General features: G+C 53.0%; 1 protein-coding gene across 4 annotated transcripts; it reads right to left on the minus strand.

The window, feature by feature from the left end:
• Window positions 1–654: 654 nt before the first annotated feature.
• Window positions 655–25,533, minus strand: F8 (coagulation factor VIII). Of its 4 annotated transcripts, none has more exons than XM_074551477.1 (27): window positions 25,284–25,533; window positions 24,721–24,897; window positions 20,996–21,120; window positions 20,606–20,728; window positions 19,969–20,181; window positions 19,364–19,435; window positions 18,847–18,957; window positions 16,837–17,058; window positions 16,335–16,569; window positions 15,771–15,945; window positions 14,726–14,819; window positions 13,856–14,067; window positions 13,408–13,558; window positions 13,062–13,271; window positions 9,520–11,848; window positions 8,662–8,827; window positions 7,677–7,874; window positions 6,873–7,101; window positions 6,600–6,782; window positions 6,309–6,425; window positions 5,025–5,096; window positions 4,231–4,316; window positions 3,609–3,764; window positions 2,710–2,854; window positions 1,710–1,858; window positions 1,267–1,443; window positions 655–1,048 (listed from the first exon to the last, which is right to left on the minus strand). In XM_074551477.1, exons 2-27 carry the CDS (start codon window positions 24,870–24,872, stop codon window positions 893–895), a joined length of 6,258 nt encoding a protein of 2,085 aa, XP_074407578.1. In that variant the 5' UTR covers window positions 24,873–24,897; window positions 25,284–25,533; the 3' UTR covers window positions 655–892. The 4 variants fall into 4 exon arrangements, with proteins under 4 accessions (XP_074407578.1, XP_074407577.1, XP_074407579.1 ...); XM_074551476.1 differs by lacking the exon at window positions 25,284–25,533 and adding an exon at window positions 25,017–25,253; XM_074551478.1 differs by lacking the exon at window positions 25,284–25,533 and having other exon boundaries at window positions 9,520–11,482; window positions 11,573–11,848; window positions 24,721–25,252.
• Between the last annotated feature and the right edge of the window lie 1,503 nt (window positions 25,534–27,036).

Below are 27,036 nucleotides of genomic sequence, written 5' to 3' on the forward strand. Positions count from 1 at the left end.
ACCTCCATGCCTTCCCCACAGCCCTCCAGGTGCTCCCCAGCCTTGTGAGGTGGCTGTTGCTCTGGAAGGTCCCCACTCCACAGGAGGAATGAGGCAGGAGCCAATGTCACCCTGCTCATCGTCATTCCTGGGAAGGGAAACCTCTGCCACTGTGTAGGGTGGGTGCCAGGGAGGGGGAAAGCCACAGGTGTCAGGAAGGTGGCTCTGGCCCATGGACACCTTGCTGGGGGTCATGTCAAGGTGGCAGCTCATCCACCAGGGTCCCTGGGAGGCACAGGCACCCACAGAACTCCTGTGGAGAGCAAGGACAGCTTGCTCAAGGCAGCAACAGAAAGGAGGGTGATGGCAGCCAGCCACAGCAGCAGCAGCACTGTGGAAAGGAGACAAAGGGAAGTGCAGGGGCAAAGCCCAGTGCCGAGTCAGGCTGAGCAAGAGCTGCCTCCCTCCAGCCTCCCATCCCCACCGATTGTGAAATGGACACTGGGGCCTGGAGCAGGGCCTCCACCCCCTATCCTTATCTTTGCTCTTCCTCCTCCAGTGCCCAGGACAGCAAGAATTTGTGCAAAACGAGGCTGAGAAGCTCTGAGGCTAATTAATTTGTAGCTGCTGGTAATGTTGAATGAGTCCCTGGGGAATCCAAGGCTAAAGCAGAGGAGAAAGTGCAGAGAGATACTGGAAAATTACTGTTTAATTCTTCATCATTACATCTGAGTATATGGCATCTGGCAGACACAGGAAAAGGCAGATAATGACCCAGCCACTTCTGCAGCCCTTCCCCAGCAGCAGGGGCAGCCAGGCCCCTGGAGGGATGGCTCCAGCCCTGGGGAGGGCTCAGGGCCTGGTGGGATGTGTGTCCTTGGGCTGGCAGTGCCCCTTCCTGGCCCTGCAGCCGTCAGTACTCCTGCTGAGTGTCGCAGCCAAGGAACTCTACTCGCAGGGCAATGTGGTTGTGCCACAGGCGGGGGTGTATCCTCACATAGCGGGCAAAGAGAGGCGGCTCCAGGCTGTTCCTCACTGTGCTCTGGTGGTCTTGGTTTGCCTTGAAAATCTGGAGAGGAGAGAGAAGCCAGGGATGCACTTGGCTGGCATAGTGAGGACAGGATCAAGCCAGACAAACACCCCTTGGGATGCTTTAAGGAAGGAAGAAGCACAGCCTGGCTCACTGCTCTTGGAGAGAAATCCTGTGAGCATGTTTGCTGCCAAGGGCTGTGCTTGCTGCCCTGGGGGTGGTGGCATGGGCTCTGGCCACAGAGCAGCCCTGCCTACCTTCTCCTTGCCATTTTGCAGGACTGGGCTCCAGTGCATGCCATCCTGGCTGATGGAGACAGCAAACTCCTTCACAAACATCTGGGTGAAGAGAGCTTTGGCACCTTGGGTTATGATTGCAGTCACCTTCTTGGTTACTTCGAAGTCCACCTGCAGCCATTCTCTGGGGCTGTTGCTCTGGGGAAGGACAGACTGCCATCAACCCTCCAGCAGCAATGAGGAAGACACACTCATTGCAGCTGAAGCCAGGCTGGCCCTGCCATTCCCTCTGCTTCACCTGCCATACCAGGCATCTGCTCGGAGCTGCTGGGTGCTAAATCAGTGTGGCAGTGAGTGTGCAGCTTGCATGGTGCATGTGGCTGCACACACTTCCCACACTAGGGGAGGTGACATGGGGACCCTGCTGGGCTCCCAGCTGCCTGCCATCTCCTCACACAGGCTACCTGTGGCCTCCAGGCATTGGTCCTGCCCTGAAGGTTCAGGCGGGCCAGGGCTGGTGTCCATTTGGAGAAGATGTTGGCGCTGTGGGAGGATGCAGTGATGTGCTCATCAGGGATCCCTCTGTTCTCCATTCCTAAGGGCATGGAGCAGCCTGGAAGAGAGAGGCAATGCTTGTCAGGGGCTAGAACTGACCCACCATGGAGATGCCTTCTGCCTGCTCACTGCTCCAGCTGCCCTGCATGCCTTTGCCCTGGTTATGAGTTCTGCAGTGCCATGGTCCCTGCATTGCTTGGGGCCCCTGTGTGCAGCCTTGCTCTGACCTCACTACTCCCATCTTCTTTTCTCCCTGGAGATTTTATCTAAAAGAAATGTGAAGAATTTCTGGTGTAAGGAAACATAAGGAGAACCTGTCTCCAGGAGGAGGACAAGAATACCTGTCAGGGAGACACTCTGCATTTGTGTGATCAGGTGTGCTTGTGCACAGCTGCTCCAGAGCCAGCTGGCAGGTTTGGGGCATGGGCTGACAGCACAGCCACTGCTGCTTTTAGCTGCTACAGAGCAGGTGTGCAAAGCCAAAGACATGATCCTAGGGCACCATTTCCCCAGGCTGTGGTGTTTATCAGAGCCATCTCACCTTCAACTGGCAAAACCAGACTAAAAGCCAACAGCATCTGTCTCTGCTTGCTTTCTGCCCCCACAGACTGGGGCAGCAGCTCCCCATCTATCAGCTTAGCTGCTGCTGGAAGTTTCCTGTGCCTCAGTAAAAAAGCTGGTGAGAGCTGGCTCTTCCTCTGGTATTTTTATCTCTAAGACCACAATGAGACTTTCCAGCTTTGTTCCCTCAACACCTCAGTGCCATCTCCAGCTGCCTCCTTCCTCCTCCATAACTGCCTGAGGGTCCTGGCACAGGTGGAGCTGGGGCTCAGCACCCCAGCAGGGCAGAGCAGAGCAGAGCAGAGCAGAGGGCAGCCCTGGTGGCTGGGATGGGAGGGGGACACGCACTGTTGAGGTCGCAGCCCAGGAGCTCCATGCGCAGCGTGGCCCGCAGGTTGTAGTGGGTGGGGTGGATGCGGATGTACCGAGCTACCACCGGGGGCTTGAACCGGTTCTCTTTCACTCCACTGGCATCCACGTTCCCAAAGAACAGCTGCAGGGAAAGGGAGGAAAAGGATTGTTGCATGAATGGAAAGAGAGGCAGGACGAGGATTACTGGGGAGAAGAACGTTCATGTCTGGCACACAAAAATGACAACTCAGGGAAATGATCTAAAGTGAGCCTCAGGCCAAAGTGTGAGTGGGACACTGAGAAAGAAAAAGAGAAGAAGAAACTTTGGGTCTGTGCAAATTAACTTGGTTTTATATTTTCACCAAACAGTGGTGAGAAAAATAAGGAAAAAAGTCAATCCTCAAACGTTTGAACCTGGGAAAAGTTGTAGCCACAGATGGTGCACACAATGGAGGCTTTTCTGGCTACTCTTCTCCCAGAGGATTGATCAGCTTTTACATATTTATGTTGTGGGTTTTTTCTAGCGACTGTAGATTCTCCAAATCATCTGTGCCTGCACAATATTTTTAGAAAGGCAAATTTGCCTTTGAGGTCAAAAAAGATACTCAGGTAGAATCTTATGCCTAGCTCTAAGTAAAACACAACATAACATTGAGAGGTGGATCTCATAGCCACCTGGGATGGTGGAAAGAGGTAGCTCAGATAGTTTAAAATCAGACAGATGGGACAGCAAGTCCCTTGCAGACCTGTGATTCAGCCACCTGGCACTGAATGGTCTCTCTCTAATCTCAGGGGCTCAGGAGGTTTCTGCCTCGTGGACAGAGCTCCCCAGCCCTCCTCACCCCAGGACACCCCATTTGGGGGCAGCACTCTCCTCTCAAGACCCTTGACCTCACCATCTGCGTGCTCGTGGCATTCCCCTTGTAGGTCTTCCACCTTCGCCCATCGAGGCTGTAGAACACAACAAACTGGGAGATGTAGAAGCTGGAGAACTTTTGTCTGGCCCCTTGGGTTTTTATGCCGTGAATAATGGTGGGATGCAAAAGATCCACCTGAGAATGAAAGTCAGGGATTCACTTCTGATGGAAAACCCAAGCCATGTTCAGGCAATGCCCCAAAAACCCAAAAACTTGCTTCCTCCTGACATAATTGAGCACTGGTTATGAAAGTAATTAAACCAGTTGTTCATAAGGGTACAAGTCAGCCAACACCTGTGAGTGAGCAGGGGAGAGCTGTTAGGAGAGGTGAGCTGTTCTGCCTTGGGTTTGGGGAGATTTTGCACAATCCAGTGCTGCAGCTGGACCATTAAGTGATTACTCTGCTGCACTGAGCATGGATATGGGGGTCAGGCCAGCGGCAGCCTGAGCAGAGCAGCTGCCATTAGGATCTTAGTTCTCCCCTCTCAGAGGGAAGAGGAAACAGCAGGAACAGCAGTTTATAGCTGGGGAGGCACTGCCCATCCATGAGCATGGCCTTGCAATGCCCCCAGTGGTGCCTCAGACACAGGGTCCCCCTCACCTGGATCCAGGCATTGCTGCGGTCGGTGCTCCAGGCGTTGATGGAGCCGCTGTTGTGCAGCCTGGCCAGGTGAGGAGCCCACTGCCCTGCAAGGAGAGAGCACAGACACAAGGGTGCTGCTGGCCCCTGCTGCTGCTGCCCCAGGTGGTGAGAGGTGCACCCACAGCACTGGGACTGAGCATCACCCCGGGGTTTAGTAGCCACACACAGGGTGTTACCGTGTTCACAGGGGTCTGAGGATGAGGGAAGAGACGAGAATCTGACTCCATGTTTCAGAAGGCTGATTTATTATTTTATTATATATATTGTATTAAAACGATACTAAAATAATAGAAGAAAGGATTTCATCAGAAGTCTAGCTAAGAATAGAAAAAGAAGGAATGACAACAAAAGTTTGTGGCTTGGACTCTCTGTCTGAACTAGCTGACTGTGATTGGCCATTAATTAGAAACAGCCAACTTGGGCCAATCAAGGCTCCACCTGTTGCATTCCACAGCAGGTGATAACCATTGTTTACATTTTGTTTCTGTTTTCCTCCTCAGCTTCTCAGGAGGAAAAATCGTAAGGAAAGGATTTTTCATAAAAGATGTCTGTGACACACAAGGTGGCAGAGCACTGGCACCGTGGGCCAGCTGTGTGGGAAGGCTCCAGGTCCTGACTGGGATGCTGGCATGGGCACGGATGGGGGAAGGACTCCACTACCAGGGACTCAGTGCAGCAGAAGTGGGGTAGGCAAACAAGTGAGTTCTGCTGGCTGAAGCTGCCCTGAGCCCCCCTGCCTTCCAGTTACTCACCATACTGCCCTGAAGCTGTGATCTGAGAGTCTGCAATGCCACCCGAGGCCATACCCAGGGCATTCTGGCAGTCTGCAGGGAACAGAAGCCAGGCACAGTTGGTTAGACAGCAAAAGTCTGGGCTGGGTAGCAGCCTTCAGGCTCAGGGAGGTTTGCAAGCCTCCAGGAGCTCCCAGGCTTGTTTCTCTCACACCAAGGGATAGGTTTCAGAGGCTTCCACATCCATCTCTGGATTTTAAGATAGCTGGAAGTTCTTGCTCACACCCCCCATGTCAAGAGCAGAGAGTTTCCAGCATCAGACACAGCAGCCTTTTGCCAAACTCCTTTCCCTGAATCCATGACCTCTCATTCCCATGTCCTAATGTCCCAGCAGTGCTGACAAGTGTCTCTTCCTTATACCCACATCTTGCTCCTGGGCCTTTTTGTTGCTAGGCAGCATCTTTTGAAAACAAATATCACATTGCTAAAGGAAAGTCTACCTGACACCCCTGTCTCTCTCTGTGACTCTTCTGGTCTCTGAGCACATGGATGTTAGTCTCTTATAATAACCATTATTATTAGTGACTTGTCACACCTTGGCATCTCCACTGCATGTCAAATGCTCCTGGGGAAAATGCAAATTTGAAATCTTAAGAGGATTTTTAACTTATGGCAACGTTTTCTGGCTGACATTTAATATTCTTTTATAAACAGGAGAGAGACTGTCACAGTGTGATAAAATACTACTCTCCCACACCACTTCCCCAGTCCTTACTTGTGGTGAGTTAGAAACATGTTGTTCTGGGGTGGAATCAGAAGTTTAATGTAGATTTTGCAGTTGCTCTTGGAGCTATTTCTATCAGACCAACTTGCAGTGAGGCAGCATCACTCACTGCCTCCTGTCATTGCTCTATGCCTCAGTTTACCTCCTGATATATGGCTAGGCAGCTGGGCACTGTATCTTACTGGCAGCACAGGCAGGGACCAGCCCATGCATGCACTTCCTCGGTAAGTGCATTTTATGGAAGGTCCAGAGACTCTCAGATTTGGAGACTGAGAACTCTTGCAGTAAATTTTTGCAGGCCAATGAAGCTGCCTCCCAGCCTTCACCCAGCTGTGTTTCTGACCCTGCTCTCTGCTGGGCTGTGCAGGCCTCCAAGGGCTAAAGTAGTGACTTTTCTTCAGAGTGAAAACACAAAAGGTCCCACTTGGGTCACCCCAAGAGAAATGCTGAGAGATGTGGGGGAGGAAGCTCAAATACACACTGGTCGTGGCTGTGTGTGTGCTCACAAGAAAATCACTCACTCAGGTCATACACGAGGAAGAGGGCACTCATTCCAGCTTCTTGGTGCTCTCCCACTTTGCACTCCACCCTCCAGATGCCAGCATGTGAGGGCCACATCTCCACTGTCCCAAAGACACCTGGCCAGGAATGGAGAGCAGAGTTACTGCCTGTAATGGGACACACTGTGCCAAGTGCTGTGCAAGCACAGGGACAGAACAGTCCAGATCCACTCCCCCTCCATGATATTCCCCCACAGAAACTTCCTGAGGGCACAAGCCATGGCAGAGGGGGTGCATGGTGCTGCCTCTCACCAGGATAAAGGTTGTAGACTCCCATGCGATACTCCTGGCCGGTCCTGACGTTGAAGAGCTGCCCGTGGAAGTGAACAGAGTGGATGTCCTCAGTGCTGCCCATGTTCAGGAGGTGCCATCGGACCCGTTGCTGCTGGGCCATCACCAGCCCAGGCAGGGTGTCACTCACATAGCCATTGATGGCTGGGAAAGGCAGCAGTCAGAGGGGCTCAGGGCTCTGGGGCATTCCCATCCTGATATGGGCTGTGGGATGGAAAGGGCAGGGAGCCTCACCGTGGAAGGAATGGTTTCTCCTGAAGTCAGGGCTGTCCTGCTGGAGCCGGCAGGGAGGGCGGCAGTTCCTGGCTACGTTCTCTGGGAAGTACCAGCTCTTGGTCTCGTCAAAGATGGTGAAGAGCAGGGAGAACTCCTGCACAGCCAGCTGCCTCCTGGAAACGTAGCTCAGCACCCCATGGTTGCAGATGATCAGCGGCCCGATGAGGCCTGAGTGCAGGTCCTTCTCCTGCCAGGGAGCCAGGGAATGAGAGGCTGCCTCTGAGCTGGGGGAGGCACTGACACCAGCAAAAGACAGCAGAGAGGAAAGCACTGAACCCATCTGCATCCCTGGCCTGGCTCCCTCTCTGGAGGGATTCATTTGTTGGGTTCACCGAGCTAAGAAAGGCTGAGCAACAAGTGTTTGCATGTGCTTTCAAGAGACGTGGTGTCTGTCTGTCCAACTGTCCAACAGTCCCTACTGTGTTGGACCCTGGGGCCAGATTCAGGAAGATTTGGCATAGAGGTAAGGAACTGCAGAATGCTGGTTTTCTTGTAAGTATCATAGGCTGGAATAATTGGGGAAATGGGTGAAAACCAAATGGAGAAGAGGGAGAGGGAGAGGGAGAGGGAGAGGGAGAGGGAGAGGGAGAGGGAGAGGAGAGCACCAGCATGTATTCATCATTGTATTAGACACCTGAGAATCCACACAGCCCCAAGCTGCTTTCAGCATAGCCCCATAGGAAATTCCTTGACCTCCCAGGAGGACCCAGGCGTGCTGCCCTCCTCCCCTTCCTGGGGTGCCCTATGGAGACTCCCACCTACCAGGTCCACGTTGGAGAAGTAAGCCCAGGCCTTGCAGTCGAACTCCTGTGTGGTTGGTGCCATCTGGGGCAGCACTTTCCAGGTGTATTTCTGCTGGCCACCAGGCTGCACCACCTCACCCTGCTGTGCTGTGCCCTCATAGGCTGTCAGTGTGGAGTGGAAGGAGAAGGGTCGTGAGGCCAGGTTCTTGAACGTCACCTGCACCAGAGGGAAGGCAGAGCAGTGCAATGTGTGAGGGAGCAATGCTCACAGTGCTCTGGGCCCTGGTGGTGGGTCCAGCCAGCTGGTGGGAAGGATGTCCCTGGCTGCCAGGCCTCCAGCTGGTCTCCATGCAGTGGCCAGCCCCTGCTGAAGCACAAGCTGTAGCTGTGCAGTGCAGTCTTTGGTGGAAAGCACGTCCTGGGTTCATGTCAGCAGGATGAGGCCTTTGCCTGCTCAATGGAAGCAAGGTCAGCTACACTCCTGTCTCTGGAGCCCAAAGGTGCTGCATCCATCCTGGTGAAGATTTCCATGAAAACTGGGGAACTTCTCCAGGGACACAAGTCCTGAGCCTTTCACTTTCTTCTCAGGTAGGTGTTGAAGGAGCTGTGGTAGTGTGGGAAGCCCAAGCCTGCCCTCATACAGAGCACCTAAAAGAGCTGCACTGAGCCCTGCTTAGCTCACTATCCTTTTTGCATCCCCTCACCCAAAAGGCTCCCCATGGAGCCCAGGAGCTGATCAGGCCATGCTGTTACAGGGGTTGGGTCTCAGCTCCAGGGCTTTGCATCTGAACACTCTGAGGTTCCTGCTGGCCCACTCCTCCAGCCACTGAGGTTCCCTCTGAGTCCCAGTCTGGTGCCATTCACGTGCCAGCAGGGCAGCTCCTGTCCCCAGGCCCTGAAGGTTAACCCATGGGCACTGCAGGGCAGCACTCCCTCTGGCTGAACTCCAACAACAACGACAGGGAGATTTATGGTTTTATAGGAAATGGGAACTTTCTACTCACCATGATGACATCCTGAACTTCTGCCCTGATGTAGGGCCCGAGGATGCCCAGGTGCTCATCCAGCTCTCTGCGCTGCACCGGCTGCGTGAAGGACTCATCCAGGTACTCTCGGAAAACCACCTTGCGGTACTGCCAGGAGTGCTTCCCCCTGCTCCTCCGGGGGTCCCTGCAGGGTGGCAGTCAGCTCAGTCAGGTGACACTGTCCCACAGTGAGCACAGCATGGCAGGGTTGTCACAGGCCAGGGGGATACAGAGCCAGAGCATCCCTGACCCTTCCTTGCAAGGAAGCTCAAAGTTTCTGGAGGTTTAAACGCCCCTGGGGAGAGGGAGATGCTGGGAGCATCCTTCCCCTGGGCAGCTTGGCTGGGTTGTACTGGTACAGAGCTGAGATCCTGCCTGCCAGGACATGCCATCTCATTGTGACTGTGTTCACAGGGGTCTGAGGATGAGGGAAGAGATGAGGATCTGACTCCATGTTTCAGAAGGCTTGATTTATTATTTTACGATATATATTATATTAAAACTATGCTAAAAGAATAGAAGAAAGGATTTCATCAGAAGGTTAGGTAAGAATAGAAAAGAAGGGATGATAACAAAAGCTTTTGTCTTGGACAGAGAGTCCAAGCCAGCTGACTGTGATTGGCCATTAATTAGAAACAACTCTATGAGATTAATCACAGATCTACTTGTTTCATTCCACAGCAGCAGATAATCATTGTTTACATTTTGTATTTGAGGCCTCTCAGCTTCTCAGGAGGAAAAAATCTTACGGAAAGGATTTTTCATAAAAGATATCTGTGACACATCATGCCATGCCATGCAGTGCAGCAGGAATGCATGCAGGAACATCACACTTACCTTGCTTTTAGGAAGTGCTGGGGTCTCTGGTCCCCGTACTCCCACATCACCTCCACTGCTGCAATGAAGTACTGCCTCATCTCCCCCTGGAAGGAGCGTGGGTCATGCTCCACTTCCCCATACATGTCAAAGTCCTCCATGGTCTGCTCTGTGTTGTACTCATCATAGTCTGTCTCGGCAGTCTCTGAGGGGCTGGAATGTGTCCCATTGTTCAGGGCTGGTTCCTCCCTGTGTCCTGGGATGTGGCTCCTCTCCCCAGCTGTGCTGTTGCTTTCCCCATCCTCCTTGGGCTCTCCTAGGCCCTGGCCCTCTCTGTTCCCTATTTCTCTGAGGCCATCTTCTCTGCCGAGCACCTGACATCCATGAGAAGTGTCTTGCACATACTCTGCTGGCTTTTTGGTGCTGTTGTTTTGAGGAGGACGACTTGGAGACAATGAACAGTTCTCTCTGGTGGCTGATTTCAGAGATGTTCCTTCTGTGCTCCCAGACATTCTCCCAGGCAGGTGGTCCTCTGTGGCATTGGCCTTGGGCTGCTGAGGCTCAGGACTGGACTGACCCAACTGCTCCACAGAGTTTGTCTCCTCCTCCATGTGGCTTCTCCCCCGAACTTGCTGTCTCCCAGGAGCCCCCCACACCGCAGCTCTGCCTGGCTGCAGCTTGGCCACAGCTGGGCTGTGCACGTCCCCCATGTCCACCACAGCCCCTGGGGAGCCTGGGTCCCAGTTTGAGGCCAGGTGTGCAGCCTCAGCAGTGCCCTGCCTTCCTGAGCTGCTCTCTGCCCCTGCAGGTCCTGTGCCCAGTGCTCCCCGTGAGGGCAGGGAGCGTCTGCTGCGCTGAGCCCCGTCCCTGCTGCTGGTGTTGGGAACACCCAAACCTCTGCTCTCCAGTGACCTGCCTTGTTTAGGTCTCCAGTCAGGGCTTCTGGCTGTAACTCTGTGCCTCAGAAACTGCTCAGGGCTCTTTAAGAAGCCATTTGGGAATGGCTTGGTGTCATTGGTCACAATGTTCGATTCAGAAAGGGCAATACTGTCCAGCTCTGCTAATTCCTTAGCATCCTGAAACACTTCTTTCAAAACTACCTCATCCCTCTCTTCTGTCATTACATAGCTGGGTGGCTCAAGGTCATTGCTGTCTGCAAAGGTGGTTTCTGGAAGGCCTTGGGCAAGTCCACTGGCCTTTTCTGTGCCACTTTTCACAGGCAAGGGGTTGCTCTCATTTGTGAAGCTTTCTCCTCGTACAGGTTTGTCTGACAAAGAAACATTTTGCTCTTCAAAAGTTTCATAAAAGCCTTGTGAAACCACATTGTGAGGCCTTTTTTCCAGCCTAGCATCTAGGTCATTTGATGAATAATTGCTTTCTATGGTGTGACTGTGAACCACAGCATGAGAAGTCCTATTATCTTCTGTCTCATCTGCAGAAGGATTGTTCAGTGTGGAGGAAGAGTTGTGATCAATACTTAAAGACAGGCCTGTACTGATTGCCTCCCCTGAGTCATACGGGTTAAAGGATATTTTATCAGCCCTTTTTAGCAGCTTGTCCTCTTTTCCCGGTGAAGACACATCTTGAAGTGCCAGGTTGTGCTCCAGATCATTCTGGAGAATTGAGCTCCTGTTCTCCTGAAGAGGGGCTTTGCCAGCAGCATGAGCAATGGAGTCCCACAAGCTTGTTGCATGAGTAGCTGTCTTTTGAGGCTCTGCTTCCAGGTTCTCTATCCTACCACCAGACTGGACTGTCATTCCTTTTACTGGCTCCTGCAGCTCTGGAGCCTCTCCTGGAGCTGCTGTGACTTGGTGCAGCCATTGCTGGTCTTCTTCTGAGCTCACAGTACCATGGACCCTTCCACTGTCACTCACCAAGTGTTCTCCACGTGGGACTGCTCCAAACCCTTCATCCTGGCTGGGGATTTTTGACAATTCTTCATCTTCCAGGAAGGACTCATAGGACACTGGGTCATAGCTCATCTCTGGCAGAGGAGACGTGGAAATATCATTTGGATTTGGCAATGTTTCTAAAAATGTTGATATGCCATTGGAAGAGGGATCAGAAATCTTACCATTGCTCTGGAGGGCCCCATGTTCTGTCAGGCACAATCTTGTCTCCTCTATCTCATTTCTGGAAGAGGTGATGTTGTTCAGTTGCTCATTCACACATGACTTCTTTCTTTTAGAGAAGCCCCTGGGCTGGAATTCAAAGGCCACCTCCTCCCCATCAGAATACACATAATCTTCCTCATCAATGTACTGCTCATTCTGGCACTGTGAGACCGTGAACTTGGCATGCATCCCTCGGTCCCTGAAATCAGGATTTAGGCACCCCAGCATCCACACACCTGTCTCAAGAGAGGCCAAGAGGACACCATCAGCTCACTTCAGTGGGAAATTGGAAAAGATGCCATTCCCATGCTGCTCTCTTGCTAGTGCAACCTGTATTTTCAGGCAACCTCTGGCTCGTGGTAGTGATTCCATGCTCTCATAGTCCCTAGAGTGTCTTACAGCCAAACCCACGGTGTTCTGGCAACATGAGAGCCTTACAAGCACCATCAGCAGGGCTGGCAGAGCTTAATGAGCTACACACACCTGTGAGGGCCCAAGCACAGCTTGGTGGGAGCAGTTAATGCAGTGAGAACCCACGGAGCCCCCAGCAGCAGCAGCCACCATAACCCACCCCCAAAGACATCCTGGCGCTGTCAAACACCCCTCTCTCCCAAAGACAGTCAGCACAGCTCTCCCACTGAAGGAGAAAGAAATGGAAGGCTGCATCTCTCTCTCATCCCCAGGCAGTGTGCTTGCTCCCAGCAGGGAGGGTGAGATGTGTGATTTCTGGGCTCTGCTGCTGGAGAGAGCTGCCACCTGCTGCCGGCTGAGCTGCTGCTCTGCTTCTGAGGAAGCACAGGAATCCGAGCTCAAACGGATGTGAGGCTTGGCTGGGCTGTAGAAAGCTTCCTGGGGTGTCTGCAAACCCTGACAGCTTGGCTCAGGCTGCAGTGCTCATGACCTTCATATCAGTGTTGCAACCACATGGTAAATCCTGTGTCTTCTCTGGGAGGAGGAAATGGTTTGACAGCTCTAAGGGAAAAGTGCTGAGTGGGGGGAATATAACTGAACTCTGAAGCAAATATTTTCTCTGACTTGTCTGTGGCTGTGGTTTCTGTCCTTGCAGAAGTGTGGAGATAAATGGCATGACCAGCAGCTGCACCCACAGCAGGGACAGCACTGCCACTCCCCTTGACCTCCACGCTTGGAATCAAGATTGCAAATGTCCACCAGGCTCATGTTACTGCAGCCAGCTACTGGTTTGGCAGCATGTGTGACCTTAACACACCCTACTAATTAAGTAAAATACCGTGATTCAATTTCTTTGATTTAAGCTTTGAAAGAGTAAATCACTGCCTCTCACTTTGCTGTTCTAGCAGGCTGTGGATCCCTTTGCTCTCAGAGTTGTCCAAGGGAATTGGGCACCAATCAGAGAACTGGCTGGAAATGCTCACTGATCTCTGCTGGGATGCCAAGCCCATGGTTGGCAGAATGGCCCATGTCACTAACCTGGCTTTTCCAAGCTCATGATGACTGTTTCTCCAGAAAACGGGAAAAGAGTGAGCACGTCCTCAAAGACCATGTTGTGCTTGAAGGTGTTTCCAGAGAAGAAGACGGAGAGGAAATCTGTTTGGGCCCCAACACTCAGGACATACCAGTACACAACGTCGTTCAGGCAGAGTTTTGTTTGCAGGTTGTCAAATACAAAGCCATTAATAGCTGGAAGAGGGCAGGGGTGAAACATTTCAAGACCAAATTCCCTCCATGGCTGCTGAGCTGCTGAGCATCCCCTGCTCACTCCCTGGGGCAGGGATGAGCCTGTGTCTGTGGGGGCTTTGCAGGGCTGAGTACTCACTGTGCATCACATTGGAGGCATAAAACTGGGGGTCCTGGGTGTCCACATGGGCTGCATCAGAGCAGAACCTCTTGATGTTCTCCTCCAGGTACCAGCTGTGGTTCTCATCAAAGACTGAAAACAGCACCAACTTCATGTTGTCTGACATTATCTGGAAAAGAGAGGGAAGAAATTATTCCTGGTCTGATCAGAGCATCCCTCATGCCCAGTGTAGCTGTCAGGTCTCAGACTGGGTGCATGGAGAAGTTTATTGCTATTCACAGGAGTTAGGGTGAAGATTTGGGGAAAAGAGAGCATGCAAGGGAGGATGGGGAAGGCAGAGGCATTAGGACTGCTGGTAGGGTTGAAGGAAATAGGACAGATAAATTTCGGTTTACTTAAATATTCACCTACCGCAGTCATTGCAGCCTTTCAGCTTAGAAGTTGAGGCAGCAAAGGAAAGACCCACCTGATTCCCCCTCTGATCCATGGACTTCTTGGAGCAGATGAGGAGGGGCCCAATGAGGCCTGAGGCAGTGTCCCTGACGGGGTTGATGGAGCTGTAGTAGAAACGGGTGAGGCAGCGAGGATCTGCCTCTGTTGGGCCATCCTCAGTGGTGAGACTCCAGCTGTAGGTGAAGGACTTCCCAGGGGCAATGGCAATATCCTTCACATCCTTCTCTGGCAACACACAACCCAAGGGCAGACCAGTTATGTCTGGGCTGCTCCTGCAAGGGGTGATCCCACTTTGTAAAAGAGCTCAGAAAGGTTTCCTGACCACACAAGCTGCAGAGGAAACCACCCATGCCCATCCCAGGATCCTGGTGGGATGTGGGATGGCCCTGCACAAGTCATGGTCCTGGGAGCACAGTAACAAGGGGTGAAAGCAGTTCTGGGAATGAAACCTGGAGGGAAAAACAAGCCCAGAGCAAAAACGACAAAACTGCAAGAGAGAGAGAGTCTAAATCACAGTGACCCCCCCCACAAATGCGGGTCAGAGGGAGCCCAGGGAATGAGGGCTGTAAATAAACTGCAAACACAGGCAGGATCACCAGGATGGTTCCTGCATTGTCAGAAAGTGGAGGCCTCCAGGATGTATCAATTAACGTGGTCCCAGCTCCCTGGTTGGAAATGCCCCTTCTCCCAGTCATCATTAAAGCCCTCCTTAAAGACAGAGTTACACGGCACCAATGGGAATATGAACCCAGAATCATCATAATCCCTGGAATTGTAGAGCTCAGGTGCTTGGATGAATGGACAACCAGCTTCAGGAAACTCTCCTGGCCCAGAAAAATGGCAGTGGCCAGGTGATATCCCAAGTTGCCATGGCCTGCCTTACCTGGTGAGCGTCTCATGGGATAGTAGGGCCTGACACTGGTGAGGCCATGAGGGTAGATGTTGTAGGGTCGGCTGGCTAGATTCCTGAACACGATCTGAAATGAGGACAGGCAGCAGGAATGGGTTTTGATCAGTGTTTTCTGGTGTTCTGGTGTTTTCTGATCACCGTAAGCCCTTGAAGCTGCTCTCAGTGTCCTTGCAGAGAGGGAGACACTGGACAGCACTGCCCAGGGGTTAGCAACCTGCCAGTGATCAACAGGAGGGACCCAGACATGTCTGGGATCACAGAGTCAGAGTACAAGAAACCACATTTTTCTGTGATGAGCCTGTACTCTCCATTGTTCTGGGAGGTGTCTGTTGTAAGGAGGGCATGAAAATATCAGATTTATTTAAGAGAAAGTTGCTGTCCTTAGTCTTACTTTACACATGAGTCAGAAGAGGGCCATCAATCCAGGCCCCAGAGGACCAGGACATTAAGTATGCACAGCAATCAAGAGCTTTAGAGTGCTCCCCACTTCACTGCAGGCAGCCCTTCCTTTATTTCTCTAAATAGCTCTGTCACATGCCCACAACCGCACAGGGAACCCCAGGAAGGGAGCAGAAATGTGAAGCTGCTGGAAACCATCCCATTCCTCCCAGCTGCAACAAGTCAAGTGGTCAGGAGAGGCACTTTGGGAGACAAAAGTGACAGTCCCCGGTGCTGTGAGGTAACAGCAAACAGATGGAGAAGAGCGGAGGATGAGGGGACACTCCTGCCTCAGAGGAAGGCGCTGGATGTCATGGGTCGTGTATGAACTCACACAGGCCCTAAGACACCTGCAAAGAAGTCAAATGAGAGGGACTGGGCCATATCCTGTGCATCTTACTGAAAGTATTTACCTTAAGCTGCCAGTACCACCTGCCTTTCCAGTGAACTTTGAGCATTGCCAAACAGGAGAGAGCACCTGAATGACTAAAGTCAGACCTCTGCCACAAGCAAAGAGCTATTAGTAGGAACAGCATCATCTGAAATTTCCCCTTACAGTGGTAAACTGCATTTCTCTTACCTTCAGCTGATCTCCCACCTCCCCCTTGATGACAGGCCCCAGAATTCCCTTGTCCTGCTGGTTGGACACCTTGCGCTTCCTGAAGGTTGCATCCTCATACTCCACAAACACCACCTTCTTATACTTTGAGCCCACCCTCTGTGGGCCAGGCTCCAGGTACAGGCTTGCCATGTTTCTGCAGGCAAAGGCAGAGAGAGAGCAAATGGCCACATGTCAGAAACAGAGCAGGACCTTCCATCATCCAAGGGCCTGGCAGGTGGCTGAGAAGGTCACCAGGAGTTGTTGTCTGCTCAGAAGGGACTGATTCCAGAGGCCTTGTTGACAGAGAGACAAATGCCATGAAGACAAATGTCTCTGCAGGGCATTTGGTAAAATGGAGCAAAGCCAGGTGCTGCCTTCCCATGGCCTCTTCAAAACCATTCCTGTCCTGCCAAACTGTTAGTATTAATAAAGAACAAAACTGTCCAGGTTGGGCAGAATGAAAAACAATTTCTGGGGAAAAGGGGAAGAGCTGGCAGGGCTGCCTTGAGGAGCAGCCTCGTGAGCACACATGCCCACTCTCACCTGTCCAGAGATGCTGGCTTCACAGGGGCATAGTCCCAGTCCACCTCCTCTGCTGCAATGTAGTAAGGCCAGGTCATGGGCCTGTCCTTGGCAAAAGAGCGTGCTTGGATCACATGATAAGTTTGCTCATCTTCCTCAGGGTAATCCAGGTCCTCTGGCTCCTTTAACTGCTTCCCTGTCTTCAGCAGCCGCTCCTCGGGACACTCCTCCACCTTCACAAAGGCCTCCATGCCAACTGGGGTCAGACAGCCAGGAGAAAGGGTCACACTGCTGTGCCAATACAGGCAGGCACCCACCCAAGCCCTGCCTGGAAATTTCTCCACTATTTTTCTCATCAAATGGGCCAACCTGGATCCACCCTTGTCATCTCGTATGGCCAGGCTGCAGGTGGATGTAACCCTAAGGAGCAGGAGGGGCCTGGAGCTGCAGCACTGCACAGAACCCTGAGCCCAGGCCATGCCCTGACCTGCTCTTCCCCCCAGCTCTTGGAAAATAAGGTTACCTTGCTGATGGGACAGTATCTGGCAGAACATCCGGAACCAGCCAGCTGTTCCTGGCGTGGTCTGGGCTGTGAGATAGGTGGCAGGGGAGATTTCTAGGCTGCTGAGACGGTGGCTCCTCACCAGGAATGTGTGGCCTTCAAAGAAGATGGAGTGGACTTCTGGCCCAGAGCCCAGCCCGATCACATGCCAGTGGACCTGCTTCTTGAGGCACAGTGTGAGACCTGCCAGGGGACAGGGAAAGCAGCCAGGGGTCAGCACTGTGCCCAGCCCTTGTCCCCACTCTTGGTGCCACAGACTCAGAGTCTGACATAGAGTAGAGTAGAGTAGAGTAGAGTAGAGTAGAGTAGAGTAGAGTAGAGTAGAGTCTGGTAGAGTCCCCTGCTCCTGTGCTGGCTTCAGGCTGGAGAAATCACCCAGGAATGTGAACTGAGCAAAACAGAGGCACAGGTCACACCATCCCCCTGAGACAAGACTAGATTTAGGGTCTGGGGGACTTTGGGGGGTTGCTGGTAGGAGGTCACAGTGGGATGCAGTGGTAAAGAGAGAGATGTGCTCCTTGACTCTGTAAATAGGGAAATTGGGCACTGGACAGGAGAGTCATTTGTCTGATCACAGCACTGGCAAGCCTGATACTAAAACATTGCATTTAGAGCAGGGCTCCTCCACATCCTCAGCAGATGCTGAAATACCACAAAGGGCAGAGAGGAGTCACCAAGATTATTTGAGTGCTGGGGAAAATTCCTTCCTCAGAGCCACTCAAAGAGCTCAGTGTGCTTAGGAAATGGGGAAGAACTTGACTGCATTGTAAAAATACTTTCCTGGGGAGAAACTGACGTGTGCTGAAGGGCTCTGTAATCTAGCAGGGAAGTGAATAACAAGTTCATGGACGCTCAAGCCAAAGTCAAATACTCGCTTTTGGCAGAGTGCAGAGGTGGCTGGAACAGATCCCAAGGGCCTGGAGGAAACTGGGTGGAGGTTCCATCCTGAGGCCCTCAGCTCTCCATTTCCAGCTCTCCATCAGACACCTCTCAGGTGCCAGGTCCTGCATCCAGGGAGGGGGATGCTGAGTGGACATGGATAACTTCTCCAGGGAAAACTCACTGTGCAGAGATGGTGTTTGACCATGTGGCTTCCTCAGATCCTGACCTCTATGAACCCATCAGGACAGGGAATTTAGGCGACTTTTGCTTTTTTTTGCTGGAGAATGGCCAGGCCCCAGTGGGAGGTTTTAGGATGTGGCTCCCCAAAGCTGCTGGTGGTAATGACTCTCCTGACAATGTTTCCCAGTTTGTCTTGGAGATTCCTCACTCTCAGGCAGCTCTGGATCTTTTCCCAGGAGAACACCAGAAAGCAGCAACTTTTGTGTCCACTGAGATCAAACCCAGCCTTTTCTTTTGCTCTTCTGAAGAAGAGGAGTCTGAGAGAAGACCTTATCACTCTAGCTGCACCAGGGAAGTTAATGTCAGATAATGGGAAAAATTTCTTCACTGAAAGGGTTGTCAAACACTGGAACCGGCTGCCCAGGACTTGTATATGGGACACTCAGGGACATGGTTCAGTGGTAGACTTGGCAGTGTTAAGTTTACACTTGGACTTGATGATCTTAAGGGTCTTTTCCAACCTAAATTATTCCATGGCTCTATTCCCAAAATCCTATGAAGGTGATTTAATGAGAGCTAAATGCTACCTCCTACCTTGTCCACACGGCTACAAAAAATAAAACTCTGCTTCCAGCATTATTGCTGGAGAGCTCCAAGGAAGCCAGCTGCTCTTGGCAGCACAGACAGCAGCAAACAGCTCCTGCCCTGCTGTAATGGGAAAGGTAGATCAAGGAGTGAAAGATAAGACCCCTTCTGAGGTGAGCACAGCCTAACAGATCCATCACCTGGAAACTCCTCTTGATTTCTTCTCTTCCATCCTTTCAGGGTTACAGACCTGGCTCCAGCCCTGCTCCTAGCAGATCCCAAGCCCCCCAGCCCTGTCCCTGTCCCTGTCCCAGCAGGACTCACCAGGCAATGAGCCATTGACATAGCCATTGATGGTGTGCAGCTCTGTCCTGTTGTGAGCCTGGGGCTGAGCAGCAGCTGGGACAGAACCCTGCTCAGAGTACCAGCTTTTCCCTGTGGAGAGAGGAGGGTGCAGTCAGCTGTCACTTGGGAGCATTTCAAAGCAAAATAAACCTTCTCAGGGAGCTCAGATGTGTGGTGCCTATGGGAATGCACAGCACACCTGGCCATGGCTCTGCATGAGTGTGGGGATGTCACTACACATGACAGGGAATGAATCCCCTCTTAACCTGTGTGGTGGGAGCAGGGCCAGGGCATGGCATGGCAGAGCTGGGGGGCTGCAAGCTCCCTGCACCTGGGGAAGACAAGGAGGGGCAGTACTGCACCAGGAACACACTGGCTGGGGGGACTGGACAGGTGAACACCCTTGAGAAGCCGTGCTCACATTAATTGAACACACATGGCAAAGCAGATGCCCCAGACCCTGCTGAATGCCTGACACCACTCAGCCAGCACTTACCTTCATCAAACACTGCGAAAAGCAGCACAAACTCTTTCTGCAGGCTCTCATTCCCATCACTGGCCAGGGTCCCTGCAAGATGCAATGAGATGGATTTCTTTAAAGGTCAGCAAGCACCACCCAGGGAATTCCCTCTGTGCTCTTCAAGAGCTGGTAATCCAAGGCCAGGCTGTGGTTTGCTTTTGTCGTGTCTCAAATTGCAACAGCCCTGCTTCCAGTCTTGCAGTCTCCAAAAGTCCATGGTTGAGAGGCAGCTGCCCCCAGAAGGCATCAAGAGGTCAATTTGTGGTGCCTCCCCTTAGACCTTTGCTCAGTGGAGAAGCTGCTCCTGGTGAGTCACTGGAGCCTGCAGACAGTGCCCAGTCATTTCCAGGTCTGGACAACCACCTCCAGGATATGTCTCAGCCAGAGATGACAAATCTTACTCCAGTCACATCTTCTTGCACCTTGTGCTGTCAGGATTTCAATTCTGAACCCCAGCAGCACTTTCATTGAGCACAGCTCACTGACTCCACTGTCCTGCTCACCCTCAGGAAGGCACCTGTGATTATTCTGCTTTCATTAAAGGTTGTATGTGGTCTGTCCCGACCTTGTGCTGTCCTTACCAGGTCGGCACACGAGCAGGGCTCCAATCAAGCCAGAGTTGATGTCCTTCACACTGTTGGTGTTGGAGGAGTAGGAGTGGGTCAGGCAGGCGGAGTCATCGTCCGTCGGGCCCTGGTTCTCCTGGATTTCCCAGACATAGGTGTGTGTCTTGCCAGGATCCACCCTGTCCCCCTCCTTCTCTGGCTGGCTGGTCTCATCCTCATACCCTGCTCCTAAAACCAAAGAAATGGCCAGATGCCACTGAAGGCTCGTCCCCAGCACACCTTCCTCCCAGCCAGACCACAGCCCCTCTCCATGCCAGGGCAGTGACAGGTCTCAGGGCTGTGACAGAGCTGTGCCAGACTCACATGTTGGGCTGTGCACCTGCCCTGAGGCTGGACAGCACTATCTTCCTTGCCCTAAGCAACCAGCCTTCAATTTAATCTGTGTTTTACCTCTATACCAGATCCAGGTTTGCTCTGCATCGTTTGCTCAGCTCATTTCTGGCCTGGGCATGATCACGTTGCTCCCCAAGCCAGGCCACCTCTGTGGCCATCTGTCCTTGCAGAGGGACATGAATAGCAGGCTGAGGGAGGGATGCACACCTGGCAGGAGGTGCCACACAAGGACTTGCAGCCCCTGGTGCTGCCAGCTCACCTTCTGATGCCTTCCAGTAGGACACACCGACAGCATGGAGGCTGTAGGGGCGGGAGGCCAGGTTCTTAAAGGTGATGACCACTGTGTCATGGACTTCTGCTCGGATGGTGGGGCCCAGGAGGCCTGAAGGGGTAAGGCAATAAGGTCAGGCAGCTGGGGTCAGGCAGCTCACACCCTGCCAGCAGCCCCAAAGGGTCGTGGCTTTCCACAAGCCCTCGTGCAGCAGCTGCATCAGCTCCAGCAGGGCCCCTGCACCCCCAGGAGCTCTGCCATACCCAGATCCACCCAGCTGCTCTCCTCCTGGCTGAAGAGCAGCCAGCATCCAGCCCAGGATGAGTTTGGTGGCTGTCAAGGATTGCTGGAGCTCCCCACCCTGCAGGTGCTTCTTACCCATCCAGGCTGGCTTCAGCTTGGGCTGTGTGAAGGAGCCATCAGGGTACTCCACAAAAACAGCTTTCCTGTACTGGGGAGGGACACCAGCTGGGGGGGGACGTGGGCCTGCATGCCCCAAAATGCTGCAGGAGGAAGGAAAGCCAAGGCTGATTGCACAGACCCATCCATGCATGGGCAACATCCAACATCCATCCCCTTCCTTCCCTTCCCACAGCTTGCTTGCAATCCCCAGGGATGGCGCACCCTGCTGTGTCCTTTGGGTTTCCTGACAGCTCCCAGGTATGATTGGGAATGTTTTGCTCAGCATGCAGATGCCAGCAGGGCAGTGATTAGTGTTGTGGTGTTAGTCATGGTGGAAGAAGGCACAAGGCCAGAGCCAGATGCAGCTGGGGCAGGGCACAGCAGCAGGCATTGCTGCCCCTCTCCTGCCTCATGCCTTGTCCAGTTTCAGGATTCCTTGGCAGCAGAGACAGAGCCCTGGCAGTGCCATGGTGACCCCTGCCCTGAAGCCACCCCAACCCCAGCCCCAGCACCTTCAGGTGTGGCAATCAGATCACATCACTGTAACTCACATCCTCCCCAGCTCCCCCCAGGAAAGAGACTGGCTGCTGGCAGGTGGTGGCAGTTTGCTTTGTGTCTGAGCAATGTCCCCACATTTGTTTCTTTTCTGCCCAAAATGGGATTTACACTTCACAGCAGAAAGATAAAAGAGCCTTGAATGCATTTCACACCCCACTTATCTCGGCTGGCCACTTTCTATCTGTAAGAAGCTTAACAAATTCATTTTCCAGAAGGAATCCAGCCTGTTTATCAGGATAACAAAGGCATGAATTTCTTCAAGGATTTCAGAGGCTGACTTATCAGCCCCAGGACTAAGACCATTTCCAGTAACCACACAGACCTTTCCAGCCTTGTTTTGCTTGGAGCTAAAGCCAGGTGGTGTTTTCTCCCCACTTAAGAAGCAGGGAAGGTTTGCTGTCGTGCTCTGACTAAGCCTTCACTCCAGCAGCGTTTCCCTTTGCAGCTCTTCCTCAAGCGGAAGAGGAAGGAGACAGAGTGACTCAAATTTAGGAAAGGCAGTGCACACTCACCCCCACAGCACTGGCTGGAAGCCACCTGCAGCTGGAGGGTGCTGTGGGGAGAGCAGGGTCCCCTCTCCTCGGGGGCAGAGCAGGATGGGAGCCCAGAAAACCCCAGAGGCACCCACAGCTCCTGTAACCCCACAGGCACCCAGTTCCTATAATAACCCCACAGGCTCCTGTAACCCCACAGGCACCCATATCCTATAACCCACAGGCACCCCACAAGCACCCAGCCCCTATAAGCCCACAGGCACCCACAGGCTCCTGTAACCCCACAGGCACCCATATCTTATTCCTGGCTTGCTGGCAGTGGGGTCCTGCCCCAGCTTTGCTCCCCTCTGTGTCCCCAGACCGGGAGGTAGCTGAGCTCAGGGTTGCTGACACTCAGCTGTCCACTCTCAGGAAGCTGTGCCTTAATCTCTAGCTCACAGAAAGCACAAATTTGAGAATGCAGCTCTGAGATATGATGGTCTGGTCCTGCTAATTCTGCAGTAAACAAGGCAGAAAGCCTCTGGAGCCAGGGGGATTCTGCTGGCATGCAGGGGCATGGCTGGGAGGGCTCTTAGTGACAGCAGGGCTCAGTGCTGGGTCCCAGTCCTGGCAGAGCAGAGCCCACAGGAGACAAGCAGGCGGGATCAGCCCAGGGATGTCTGATCAGAGTTCTTCTGGCCAGTCCTCTGTGACTGGGGTCCCCGTGAACTTCCTTCCCCAGGGGCAGCTGGAGCTGAGGCAGGCCGATAAGTTTCTGGCACCTTGGATCAGCATTGTTAGCCGCTCTATCTGTTCATCTCTTGGAGCTGGGAGACATCCTGCACTGCCAAAACACTCAGACATGGGCTGCTGCTACGTGTCCACCAGCCCTGTGTCTGAGCTGAGAGCCCTGGAGCCACTGCAGGATGTGCTGGTGCTGGCTCTGACCCTGTGGTGGGGCTGTGCTTGGGAAGAAGAGAAACTGAAATCATGGGGAAGGTGTGAGCAGCTCTGGCATGTTATAGCCCATTAATTTGACAGAGCTTTCTACAAACATGCCAGAGAAGGCCCTGGATACATACAGGGGGTTTGGGGGTCCTGGCTGGAGATGCCCCTTTGGAGCTGCCATGAGATGCTGGCACACTGAGGTGTGGGGCAGAAGGAAGCACAGACACAGCTCAGGGACAGCCCAGCTCCAGGGGCAGCTCTGCCTGCCCACTACACTTTCCTGGCTCACTCCTGCATGCCCCTGACATCCAGCCTGGCTGTTTTCCTGTGCCCTCCCCTGTAGCAGGGCCAGGGAAAAGGCACCACCATGCAGCTGGGAACAGCCATGAGGAGCAAGCCCTGGCTCCCATCAGCTTCCCCAGAGCTGCACTGCCCAGGAGCTCTCTGCCACTCCAGACTGCAGCACACCAGCAAGCCCCTCTGAGACAGCCAGTGTTATTTTCCCCCTTTTTAGAGAAGGACAAGTGACCTCACACTGCCTGCCAATACCCCACTCATCCCCAGGCAGGGTCAGGTCCCTGAGTCACTCCAGGGTCAGGAATAGTGCCTGAGTGCATCATAAAGCCAGTGCTGAAATGGAAAGCCACAGGGCTAAATTAAGTGTGAGGGAAGTCATCACCCCAAGCACAGCCTAATGGATCTGAGAGCAGCATCAGTGAAAGCAGGGCAGGGGGATCAGTAAAAGGGGGGTGCTGTATGCAATTTTCCTACTGAAGTAATCAGAAAGGGAAAAAACAGCATAACTGGGGTACAGTGATTGCAGCAGCTAGTCAGCCTGACCTGGGTCATCCCTAGAGCCTGGCTCTCAGTGCCTGACCACAGCTCCTCACTGGCTCTCAGTGCCTGACCACAGCTCCTCACTGCTCAGGTCACTGTGGCTCTGAGATGGGCTCATGGGCTGATCCTGCCTCAGCAGAGCCTGGGGAAGGGGATGGAACCAGGGCAGAGGGAATGGGCACACCTTGACCCACAGGGGTGTAGCCATCCAGCTCCATTCTCCATGCCAACCTCAGAACATTCACAGCCATGCATGTCCAAGCCAGATGTGCCTTCAGACAGCACCATCCTGATGCCCATTTTTCCTTCCTACTTCAAAGTACACAGCAAAACCACCATGCCTTCCTCCTCCTTGCTACTGTGCATAAATACCATGCTTTGCTCAAATGCTACAAATTACTTTCATTTCCTTGAGGAAAAATTTCAGCCCCAGCAAGGTAATGTACACAAAGATATGGATAACTAAAGCTGGGTTTTACCAGGGGCAGACACAGTGGAAAGCCTTTGCTGCTCAGAGTTATGTCAGGGGGGCACAGCCAACCTTCCTCTGCAGTGCCCAGGAGTCACAGGTGCCCATCTCCCCTCACACTTCCCCAAAGCCCCCAGGATGCAGAGCAGAAAAGCAAGCACATGCTGGAAAATCAGCTTGTGGCTCCTAGCACAGACTTTAACAGGTCCCAGGCAAATGGCAATAAGATAAACCAGTGCAGAACAGCGATGCAGAGCAGGTTTGCATCTTTCTCTCTCCATTCCACCAGTCCCTCATCAGGGGTTGCCCTCAGTGATTCCCCATCACACCACCCCTTCCCAAGCTCCCAGTGCCACATGCCAGGGTGGGAGAACACCCAGGGCAGGGCTCTAGGAGTGCAAAAGGAAGAGCTTTACCCTGCAGGCGCTTGCAGCACGGACAGCAAGTTGCTGTGTGTGTAGTCCCAGCTGGTTTCCACCGCAGCTATGTAATATCTTCTCACTTTGCTGGTGCCCTCCTCAACCAGGCACAGGAGCAGGAGGCTGCACAGGGCTCCCACCAGCACCATGCCTCCTGGCTGGGAACTGCTCTGACTTCAGGAGGAAAAGTGAAGAGGAAGGAATGAGAAAAAGAAGAGAAAAGTCTTTATCTGCTCATCCAGCTGTTGTAATCCACCGGAGATGATGATTAAAGGCAGCACCCACAGACTCACTCGGAGCACTGGAGAGTTTCTCAAAGATGTCAGGAGGGGAATGGCTTGAGCAGGTTTGTGCAAAGAGTGACCAGCGTGTGACTGGTGGACTCTCCTGCTCTTCCTCTGGCAGTGGCAGGAGGAAAGGAAAAAACAAAAGGAAAGGGAGGGCAAGCACAGCGGTGAGTTCCGCTGGCTCCGTGTCCTGGCTCCTGGCTGGGAGCAAGATGAGGAAAGGGAGGGTTGCAGAGGCAGCAGAATTTAGGTGTGTTCTTTGCCTGGTCTCACCTTCTGTGTCACCTCTAAGAGAAGGAGAGCGGGTTGCCAGGGATGCAGATGTACACACGTGACTTATCCCTGACTCTGGGATGCCCAACAGTGATGATGTGGCCACATAACCTTGCCTCGAGCCACGTGGGAAGGAGTGGTTGGGATGATCCCTGGAATTCCCTTCCCACCAGCTGCTCCTCTTCTCCCTGGGTTCTGCAGTAGAGCTCAGAGAAGATGCACTGAAATGTTTTGACAAATATATATAATTTTACTCGCAAACTTTCAATCTCCGTTTTTAAAAGGCCATGAAATCCCCCTCCCCTCATCAGTGCACACACACCCACACACACACAGACGTGTGCTCAGGCACACACACGCTGCCACATGGTTGTCCCTTGGCTCAGGGAGCAGGAAGATGAGGAGGAACGCCCTGCATGGTCCCTGCATCCCCTGGATGCGTGACGTGGGGAAATATCCCATAAATTATGTCACAGGGCAGCAGGAGTGCAATGGGCCAGTGACCCCTTTGGTGACAGTCCCAGTGTGTGCAGAAGCATCCATGTGACAGCTCTTGGTGACTGGGAAACAGAGAGACACAGAGGGACACAGAGGGCTTTTGGGGGTCTCTGGCATGAATCCTCAGCACAGGGCAGAAACTGATTCCCCCACACCACCCACCTTGCTCCTGGGGAGACAAAGAGTGAGTAAGAAACATTTTCTCCACCTTGTACACACACAGCTGGCTCCATGACTAACCTGGGGCTCCTTTTCTTTGTGAGCAACAACTCACCTCACTTTTTCCAGCTACTATTTTGGGGCAAAGCAACTGGTGTGTCATGTTTCAGGATGCCCCAGGGTGCTCTGCATCCTGCCCTACTGCAGTGAAGCAGAGGAGTGATCTATACTGGAGGGAAGAGAGGAATGGGAGACCTGGGCTGTGCCTCAGGCACCAGTGTCCCCTGCTATGGATGTGACTTTATTTTGGTCATCCCATCTGGGAATCTCCTGGGGCTGTGAGTCTCATCTGGAAAGGCTTCCAGGAACAAGCAGATGGGGAAAACATTGCCAGGCAGACAGCATGACCATAAAGAGGGCAGCTGAGGGGTGGCAGCACGGGATGGGCATGTGGGATAGGGTTGGGACAGGCTGCCAGGAGCGGGGCTCCAACTCTGGGTGCCAGAGTTCTGCATGGGACAACACAGAAACTTCTTGGCTCTAACCCTGGCAGGGATGCTCTGGGCACAACAAATGCCCAGATGTGGGATGACAACATCTAGAGGTCACAGAGGACTGTTAGGAAAAGCACCCCTTGGGGATGAAATTAATGGTTGTGACACTGAAAAGTGCTGAATTAACCATTTTCAGCTACTGGGAGGCAGCTCCAGGTTCCTGGCCCAGGGAAATAAGAGTCAGCCTGAGAGATGACATCTAATCCAAGAGACCAGAAAGAAAATATTATCAAGATACTCAAGGCTATGGGAAAGGGAATCCAGGTGTGAAAATTGGAAGTAACTTGGGGAGGAGGCCCAGATGCTGGCCTTAGCTGCACACACAGCAGCTTTGTGCAGACACACGAGAGCCAGTGTGGAGCAAATCAGGCCAAGGACAGTTGGGCATGCAGAGGGATCCCAGCATGCCAAGCTGGACCCCACATGCCCCAGCAAGAGCAAGCATGGTCCCAGCCAGTGGGTGCCATTAACAGCTGTGCAGCTTCCAAGGGCTCTGCACACCCATGTGGGAGCCTCTGCAAACTGTCAGCATCACCCAGGGC

This window comes from Zonotrichia albicollis, chromosome 14 (assembly GCF_047830755.1).
Source record: "Zonotrichia albicollis isolate bZonAlb1 chromosome 14, bZonAlb1.hap1, whole genome shotgun sequence".
Lineage (NCBI taxonomy): Eukaryota > Metazoa > Chordata > Aves > Passeriformes > Passerellidae > Zonotrichia > Zonotrichia albicollis.

What these genes read in the sequence shown, in the direction of transcription:
- F8 (XM_074551477.1), bottom strand. Translation starts at nt 24,872, where the DNA reads ATGGTGCTGGTGGGAGCCCTGTGCAGCCTCCTGCTCCTGTGCCTGGTT. An exon ending in CATGAGCTTGGAAAAGCCAG is followed by an intron (nt 11,849 to 13,061) that starts GTTAGTGACATG and finishes CTCTTGAGACAG; the next exon opens with GTGTGTGGATGCTGGGGTGC. An exon ending in AGTCTACAACCTTTATCCTG is followed by an intron (nt 6,426 to 6,599) that starts GTGAGAGGCAGC and finishes ATTCCTGGCCAG; the next exon opens with GTGTCTTTGGGACAGTGGAG.